Source organism: Manis javanica, chromosome 16 (assembly GCF_040802235.1).
Source record: "Manis javanica isolate MJ-LG chromosome 16, MJ_LKY, whole genome shotgun sequence".
NCBI lineage: Eukaryota > Metazoa > Chordata > Mammalia > Pholidota > Manidae > Manis > Manis javanica.
This window is the reverse complement of record NC_133171.1, coordinates 3363700-3373469: the sequence shown is the minus strand read 5'-3', so window position 1 is coordinate 3373469 and position 9770 is coordinate 3363700. Positions and strand designations below refer to the sequence as shown.

The window sequence follows — 9770 nt, the reverse complement described above, 5'->3', positions numbered from 1 at the left end:
TGTGAGGAGATGAAATAGGGTGCCCTTTCTGTTAACTCAGTTTTCTTAATTATAGTTGTTGGGAGATGGCTTAAATCATATTGTGAGGTACGGCTTCTTTCTTCCCGCCAGGCTGCAGAGGAATCTGTTTTAGAGACTGGTAATAGTAAACCCTGAGATGAAAGTCAGTGTGCTACATTTTTTCAGCCACCCTCGTTAGAGATTTCTCCCCTGCCTAATGGCTTCTCTTCATTAAAACCCTTTCAAGGTTGTTTTATTTTTCTCTTCCCTCCCTTTCTCTTCTGTTCTCTCTCTTCTCTTTTCTCTCCACTTCTCTTTCTTCTTTCTTTTCTCTCTTTTGATCAACCACAAAATAAGCGTATGTGCCCACATGTTCAGGACCTGGGGGGAAGTGAGGTGGGCTTAACATAGCCTTACATCTCCTGATGTAATTTGGCATTTTTTTGGGCCAGTGTTGCTGCCCCCCTCTTGTTCTTTGCCCTGCCCTAGCTTCAGGGTCAATCAGGGCCAGTGTAGTAAGTCTGGAGCTCACAGTAGGCTGGTTCCATGGAGATGCTGAGAACTTTTGTGCTTCCTAGCCTAAGCCAGACACCCTCCACCCAGCTCGGTCTCCACCCAGCACTGTGTTCAGTGTATCACCAATCATGTTGATTTCCCCTCCTGCATAACTGAAATCTATTCACTTTTCTCTATCTCTACTCCTTTTTAACCTAGACTGCCTTTCCCTTTTCTCCTAGAACTGATAATGGGTGGGGTATGTGGTGGGGACTTGATAATGGGGGGAATCCAGTAACCACAATGTTGCTCATGTAATTGTATATTAATAATATTAAAAAAAAAAAAAGAGTTTCCTAACTGAGCTTTCAGGATCCACAAGGCCCCTCCTTGCCAACTTCCACACCGCAGAGTACCGATTTCAGAACAAAGAATGGATTTGTCTGTATCCTGATTGCCACCTTTTCAAGTAGTCTTCCCAAGTATTAAGCACCTCTTCTGAGATTAAATTCCTAGACAGGTGAGACAGTCTATCTCTGAATCTATTTCCCTTCACATCTGCATGTTGTATTTTTCTTTCACTTTCTTGGTTTCCATCTGAAAAGCACTTTTATTTTTAAACTCCTCATACAAAAGATTGACATCCCCAAAGCATTTCTATAAAAAAAGACATCCTAGTCCAAAAGAGATGATTATTTGGGGAAGTTCATCCAAATCAACCACTGGTTTCATTTCTGCATTATTTTAGGACCTTCAGATGGTGAGAAATGGATCGAGAAAACATTCCAGGATGTTTGTGTGCTTCTGTGGGTGCCTTGTGTGGATTCAGGAGGAGTGCAGGTGCTAAAGGTCAAACAGGTGCTTCCTCCTAGCCTTTTGGTCCCAAAGGGCTCTTAAAAGTAGCGGTCTTGACTTTAATACATGTGGTTGGACCAAGGATGAATCTGTGCAATGAGTCTTGTTAGCAGACCTCATCCTTTTGTTGGGGGAGGAAAATAATGAAAAACTATTGGAATATCCTAGACCAGGTTTTCAGAAGTGGTAAGAGAGAAAAACAGATCTTAGGGTCAAAAAAAGTCTTGGGAAACAGTAGACAGGACAGGTTTCTTTCTCACGAGACTCCTTAGAGCCTTCCATACACTCAGGGGTCGTACATCTCTCCAAGAGGGCCATGTACTAGGGGCTGTTTTCCAAAATGAAAACACAACAGAGTATCTACTATCAACTTGTTTCTCAAAAGACCTTGAGAACCCAGAGAATCAGAAAACATAACGTGGCTTTGGAAGAAGATACGTTCTTGAAGTTACTTGTTTCACTGACTCTTTGATTTCTTTGTGGGAGGTCTTTCTTGCCTCTTCTCCCCCGTCCTCCTTCTCTAGAAGGAGGCTCACCCTCATAGTGCCTTTGTCTCTCCATTCTCTTCTTTATCTTTCATAGTCTTCATTGTCTTTCTTGTCTTGTCCCCCTCCTGCTCTTTCTCCTTTCTCTTGTTTGAAAGGGTGGGTTATCTTGTCCAAAGCTCAGCTTCATTAAGCCAACACATAACCTGTATGCCTATTCTGACTGAGGCAGTTCTCTGATGGTGCGAAGTACGGAGCTCTAGGCCCTGTGTGGCATGATTCTAAGCCCCACGTCACTGCCCGCTCCACCACTGCATCACTCATTTCCATCTGCCAGCCTTTGCCAGGCTCTGCTCTGCCCCCTCCCCATCCGGTTAGCCCGGATGTCCTTTGCCAGCAATCTCATCAGTCGAGCCTACCCTTTGCACGGGTTTGTTTTTAACCATCCTCCGTCACTTTGATTTTCTCACTCTTTGTGCCCCTGAAGTCTTTCCCTGAAGCTTTCAGCTGGTCCTTTGTCTGCAATCTGCCTTAAATGTTTACAAGGCACGTTTACTCTTGGTTTCAAACAAAGAAAAGCAGAAAGCAGGTCTGCCCTTTCATTTCTTTCCCTTTGGTACACAGCCCTTTGCTGAGTGGGCAGAGACACGTGCAGTGAGGCTGGGACAGGTGTTGCCTTATTGGTGGGCTGGCAGAATACCCTGCTCTGACCAGCCAGGCAGGGGATGCCCAGTGAATAAATGGATCCTTGTTTTTCATGTTCTCTGGCAAATGGCAACATTTCTTTTGTCATAATTCCTCCAAAACTATGAAGAATGGAGATGTGGTTTATGGGGAAACATCTAAAGCCCAGACACACTTTTACTGATTGGGGGAGTAGGAAACCACATTTGTCTTCCTGGTAGTCAAGAACTAGCCCAGCATTGACTCTTTAGAAAGCTGAACTTTCTGATTTGAACTTGTTGCACAGTCCCTCTGGTGTGTCTGTGAATTGACTGATGATAATATTAATTTGAAAAAAATGGAACCCTAGAATTGGTGGGGAGATGCTTTACCTCTTTTTAAAATCAACTTTATTAAGGTATGACTTACATATATACATGCACTCATTTTAAGTGTGTATTATGATAATTTTGATATTTATATGCATTCACATACCTTAAGAATCAAGATATAGATATGATACTGTCCAAGATGGCAGCCACTAACCACACGTGGCTATTTATTTAAAATTAACTAAAATTAAAAGCAGCTCCTCAGGTGTAATTAGTCACCTTTCAAATGCTTCATAGCCATGTGTGACTGCTGTCTACTTTATCAGACAGGCATATTATGAAACATTTCTATCATATATACATACAGTGCTGATATAAAACATATACATAGTCCTGAAATAAAATATACCAGCACACTGGAAATTTCCTTTGTGCTCTTTTCCAGATAATTCCCAATCCCACTTCTGACTTCAGGAAATTGTTGATTTGATTTCTGTTACTACAAATTAGATGTGTGTTTTCTAGAGCTTCATATACAGGTATTCTTTACTTAACCTGGTCTCTTCTCAACATAATGTTTCTAAGATTGATCCATTCATGCTGTTACATGTATAATTAGCTCAGTCCTTTTTATTGCTGAATAGTATTCCATTGTATGAACAGACCACAGTTTATCTGCTCACTTAATGATGCCATTGGATTGTTTCCATTTTGAGACTATGACAAATAAAGCAGTTAGTTTTTTATGTGGACATATATTTTCATTTCTCTTGAGTAAATACCTATGATTGGAACTGCTGGGTTATATGGTAAATATGTTTAACTTTATAAGAGATTGCCAAACAATTTTCCAAAATGATTGTACCATTTTACATTCCCACCAGCATGTAGGGAAGTTCAGTTGCTCTGTCCTTACCAATTATTACTGATTTTTGTTTACTTCTTCCATTAATTACTGAGAAATGAGTATCTAAATTGCTACCTCTAATTACAGATTTTTCATTTCTCCTTTCATTTATATCAGTTTTTGCTTCATGTATTTTGAAACTTACTTTGTGATTAAGTGCATATACAATTAGGAATGTTTTGTCTTCTTTATGAAATGATCCTTTTTATCAAGAAATACCCCTCTGTGTTCCTGTTTTGATTTCTCCTGAATTCTGTTAACAAAGTCACTCCAGCTTTTTGAGAATGTGTGTGGTACATCTCTTGCTATTCCTTTGCTTTTAACTTATCTGTGCATTTTTATTTTTTTCAGTGGCTATATTTTAAATAGCATATAGCTTAGTCTTGCTTTTTTAAGAAATCCAGCCTGAGACCTTTTGACTTTTAATTGGAGTATTTAGACCATTTCTTAAAAAGCAAAATCATAATTGACAAGGCATAAACTGTATATAATTGACGTCTGCAATTTGATGAGTTTGACATGCATGTAACTGTGAAGCCATCACCACAATTAAGAAAATGAGCACTTCCATTATTCCCAAAGTTTCCCTGAGCTCCTCTATAATCCCTTCCACCAATACTCAACCACTGATTGGCTATATTTTGCATTTTGTACAATTTTGTATAAATGGAAATATACCATTTGTACTCTTTGTTGACTGCCTTCTTTTATGCATCATAATGATTTTGAAATTCATTCATGTTGTTTCTGTTTAAATTTTTGTGTTGGTGTGGTATTCCATCGTGTGGATATAGCACAATGGTTTTATTCATTCACCGAGACAGACATTTGGATTGTTTCTTGCTTTAGGCTATTACAAGTACAGCTGCTATAAACATTCTTATACAAGTCTTTGTGTGGACATGAGATTCGGTTCCTCTTGGGTAAATACCTAGGAGAGGAATTCCTGGGTCTTACACAGGCATAGACCTAATGTTTCAGAAACTGCACATATATTTTCTAAAGTGTTTGTACCATTTTACATTCTCACAAGCAGCGATGAGAGCTCCATTAATTTCCCTTTCCTGTCAATAATTAGTATGGCTTGCCTTTTCAATTTTAGGGACTTTTTTTGGTGTGCTTATATTTCATTTACTTATTATCCATTCATGTGTCTTGTTTTATAATGTTTCTGTTCAAAATTTTTGCACTGTTAAAAAATTTAGTTGTCTTTTTATACTGATACATGTCCTTGGCTGATGAATGTGGTACAAAGAAATATTTCCTCCTAGTTTGTGGGTTGCCTTTTTGTTTTTATTAATGGTCTTAGAAGAGTAAGTTTTTAATTTTGGTTAAGTGCCATTTATCAATTTTTTCTTTTATGATTTATCTGTTTTTGTTCTATCTAAGGAATGTTCATCTACCTAAGATCACAAAGATTTTTTCCTGTTCTCTTCTAGAAATATCAGAGCTTTAAATGTTACATTTAGGTCTATGATCCATTTGAGCTAATTTTTCTGTAGCGTGTAAGGTAATATTCATTTTTTTTCTATTGAATGATCTAGTTATCCCAGCACCATTTTTTCAAGACTTTCCATTCTTCACTGAAGTGCCTTGACGTGTTCCTTGAAAACCAATTAATATTGACAGATGTGGGTGAAATGACACTAGGTATATTCAAATATGTTACTTATAAACTTCAGTAGGACACCTGAATGACAGATAGGCCAAGCATTAAAAATAATGTATGTGGTTATGATCTCTTACTTTCATAAAGTACAGTTTTCTTTTAATTATTTCTTTATGTCTATTCCAGAATAAAGTGAGCAATTCCCTTTGATCCTAAAACCACATCAATGGTAACATCCATACTAGGATGGCGAACATCCTCCCTCCCATCACTGAAATGCACAGTCTTCCTGGTGAAGAGAAACCCTATTCCAGAGACTTGTTTTGCTCACATTCATAGATTTCAGAATTTTTCTTCTAATGCAAACGTACTCTAAGGTGACACAAAATGAAAAAGTAAATAACTCTTGATTTTCCTAAAACATTCTGATTTGGACTATTAATTAAATAGCCATAATTTAATTTCCTATAATACGAGTGCCAAATAGTGTGAACATTTAATTTATGACAACGAGAGAAATAGGGAAAAGAAAACCCAGTGCCTATGAAAACAGAAATCTAAAAATTTAATGTTTTAAAAATAGCTTCTACATACATGATGGGAAAGAGCAATACAAATCGAACATTTTGGTTTAAAAAATGTGACGTCACCGCTTAGCTTAGAACAAGTCTGTCATCTTCCAAGAAATACACATTATACAATGAAATCTACAAGGACACTTTTCAGTTTCTCTGTTGCTTTTCCTGAGTCCCTTGGCCTCCCACACACTCACTTGCTGTGTAACAGCACGACTTCTATTCTTTTGCAGAGCAGAACTTGGAGAACTACAATAGCGGCCGTTTTGAAAAGCACCTTCTGTAAGTGTCACTGATTTTTTTTTAAATCACTTACATCACACATTCTTCTTTCTTAAATCCTTTGCTGTTCCAATGATTTGGTTGTTTGTTTAATTAAGTCAAGGCATATATTGCTAATAAAAGTGTTTTCAAATAGGCTGAAATAGAACCAACCATTAAATAAGAAGTGGACCGAAAAACCAGAGATAACATGCTCCTTAACTTGGTAGTGTGTGAATATTTACCCCTGGGTAGGAAGTATGTCACTTGCCCCACAATGAATCTGATGGCCTGTGGTGTGTCTGAGCTGTGCCAACACTGGCAGGTATGAGGGGACAGACTATGGAATGGATGCTGTGACCAGCTATATGAGGTGCTGGTAGGCTGTATACAGGGTCCGTGGCCAGATAGAATTGTCAAGATTATACGGGCCCCATACAGCTGCTCTGAGTGTCAGGTCCGCATATGCATGTTTTAAGGTGGATGTGAGATCCAGCAATGAATTCTTTTAGAGTAGGATGTGCCCTGGTGGCTCTAACACTTAGGTGACTCAGAACTCGCCAGGTCCCCTCAGGTGATGGGGTAGTAGCACAAAGTGAATGTTGAGAGTCAGCAAGGCCTCTACTTACAGCTGGCAAATGGAGCCATCCCTTTTTTTTGTGTACGCTCATAGCCTGGTGTGTCTTTATGAATTCCTGCAGCAAATACGGTTTTTCCAAATCTAAAAGCATCCACTGAGAAACCTCATAGCCAAATCGCTCATAATGCAGATGAGCAAAAAGCCCCAGGGAAACACATGTTCCCTTTATTGTGATATCCTCTCGGTGTTGAAACAGCCCAGTCCTAACCTGGGACATGGTCTCTAAATACACGTGTCTGTCTTCCAGAACCAAAATATTGGAGCTTGGCTTATTTCTGAAACTTTCTCTCTAGGTGGGCTTTTTCAACCGGAAGTGAAGCATTTTGCTATCATGTGCCCAAGACAGTCCATTTGGAAGGAGACTCAAAACAAGAACAAGCCATATCATGCCTCATTATTGAGAGGGAAACACTTGCAAATACACTGTGCTTCCCAACTCAGAAGTGACAGGCTCAGAGTAACTGCTAGTATATGTAAAGTAATATTACAACTAGCTGGTATGTTTTCTTTAAAAAAAATGCAGCATTAGGAGGCGCTTACTAAGGTGCTTCTTATTTCTTGTTTTTAATGGAATGTATCAGACAAACAGCTACAAACGAACACAAATACACAGGCATACACATGCATATGGACAAGTCTCTGCACAGTTCAGGTCTTAGATGCTTATGTGGGCCCAAAAAAATCGCACGGAAAAAAAAAATTGCCTCTCTAGCTCCCTGAATTTATGAATGTTGTCTAACCCACAGAACCTTAAAATATTTCATTTTCATATAAAATATCTACAAAAATAGATAATATTCACAAAAACCAGATGGCACTTCCAGTTTCCCTTGGTAGCCCATTCAGTCCCCTTCTCCTTTTCTTCTCAGAACGTCGCCATTTCCAGCAAGGAGCGCTTGAAGAGCTGTGCGTTCCTGGACAGGTCCGTCACTTGGTGAACCATTTCTTGCAAGGCGGTGGTGCTGGGGTAATGGAGGGCGGCCGTCTTGGTCGCCGTCACTATAGTTTTGAGCTGTTCGCAGAGCTGGTTGCTGGAGTTCATCACTTTGTTGCGAATGTCCTGGGCGGCAACCTGCCGTGTCAGCGTGTCTCCGATGAACACCAGTTTGTGTGCGCTTAGGATGACAAACTTGCTGTGTGCCACGAAGATCCGCGGGGGCTGCGCCGAGCTGACACAGCTGAAGAGGGCGTCAATGGCATTGAGGAGGGAGATGTAATGGGTCTCACACTGGTCGTAGTAGAAGCAGAGCAACTGCCTGTCCTGGGCGCCCACCCTGCTGCCCGTGGTTGGGAGGCTCTGAGTGGGCTTCCACTTGGAGATGTCATTCTCCACCGGCTTTATAATTTCTTGTTCCAACAACTGGAACTGACTTAGCTGCAAGGGAGGAGAAAGCAGATTTCATTAAGGGTAAGGCAGTGGGCTGTGATGGAAATTAAGCAGGGCTTGGAGTTAAAAGACAGATTTTGACTGTTAATCAGCGTCAGGTGCTTATTCGATGGGAGGCTTGGGCAGGCCGCCTTGCTTTCTTAAACTGTAAAACTTGGAGGTTGAGAAAGGTGATCCCCAAGGACTCCTCCGGCTCAGGCCTTCTAAGACTGGGCCATGGGTCTCTTCTGCCCTCAGGCTGGAAGGCAGCAAAGGATTCAAGCCCAGCTCCTTCGCCTCCATCTTCACAAAGGGTAAACGAGTTAATATTTATAGAGTGCTAGCATGGTGTTTGGTGTGTTGGAGACTCTATGTAAATGTTTACTAAGCATTGAGTGGTGGCCAAGGAAAACCACCTGTAGGGGTCTCTTTGTCAAGTAGAGAGATCACTGAGAGTTTTTCCTTACTGAGGACAGCCTTGACTCTGTCCCTTCAAGATACTTAGATAAATGACAATCCCTGACTCTTTTCTACTTCTCCCACCCTTTCAGTAAAAATTTGTAACTGTTATTATCCCTCACGACAGGAAAGACTACTGCATATAGATACATGCACACTATGGAAAGGAACATCCCCAAGGTGTCTGGATGCCAAGTGTGCATCATAACCCTCAGTCCCCCCGAGTTGCTGGAGGAAAAGGGCCTCTGCCAGGGTTAGACTCAGTGAGCACTGGCTTCTTTCCTTCCTCCTCACTGCTCCCAGCTGGTGTATTACTTAAACTGCCATGATAATAATTTCATGCTGTCCCACCAAGGCTCAGGAGGCACTTTTCTCTTGCAAGTAAGGACTGCTCGTGCCCTGAGCTCAGGACTCAGCAATCTCCGGGTAGCAATCTACCCTTCAGGTAGGGCTGAGTCAGTGTAGGGATAACCTCACCCAGCTTCTCCCCAGAGAAATGCACAGCGAGCTTTACTGTTCACAGGATCTGCTTTCTTCTTAGAAATTACTATGGTTTTGACAAGTTTCCCAACGCCCTGCTGTCTTATTTGGCCAAATGCTAAAGCCAACATAAACAGATACAGGGTGATGTTTCAAGATCCTTAGCTTATGCTTTTACAGATATGTTCACAAATATATCATCTCATTAGATGGACGGGTGAAGGGTTTTTCTCATTTTTATAGAGAAATAACAAGTTCAGGGAGGCTAAGTCACTTAAGCCTTGTAAGGTCACATGGTCAGAAAGCAAGGATTAGAACTCAGTTTGCTGAATTCAGTTGCCAGTTCACATCTCCACACGTCACTTCATTTCATCTTAAAAGGTTTACAAATCCTCAACCCATTTCTACTGATTTTCATGCTCTTGCTGTAACAATACTCATCATTATCTGCCCCACTTCTGCCCAACTTTTGAACGAAGTTGCTCTGCCCAAATCCCCTGGTGAATAGGCTTGGATACATTTTGAAAGCATCGAATCCTGCCTTCCTTCCTTTAGATTGGGCCAAGAACAGCCAAGCCACCGGCTTCTGTTGTAGGGCAGAGGGAGATAGACAGATGATAATAGAAAGATGACCCAGTCAGAC

The 9770-nt window shown here is 40.6% G+C and overlaps 1 protein-coding gene across 3 annotated transcripts in view; it reads right to left on the bottom strand.

The window, feature by feature from the left end:
- Window positions 1–5888: 5888 nt before the first annotated feature.
- NEDD9 (neural precursor cell expressed, developmentally down-regulated 9) overlaps window positions 5889–9770 on the bottom strand; it is a 160040-nt gene continuing 156158 nt past the window's right edge. For all 3 annotated transcript variants that reach the window (XM_017660949.3, XM_017660948.3, XM_037010978.2), the window contains one exon: window positions 5889–8197. In XM_017660949.3, coding sequence (XP_017516438.2) covers window positions 7688–8197 — 510 coding nt within the window. In that variant the 3' untranslated portion in view covers window positions 5889–7687. The remainder of the gene's footprint in view (window positions 8198–9770) is intronic.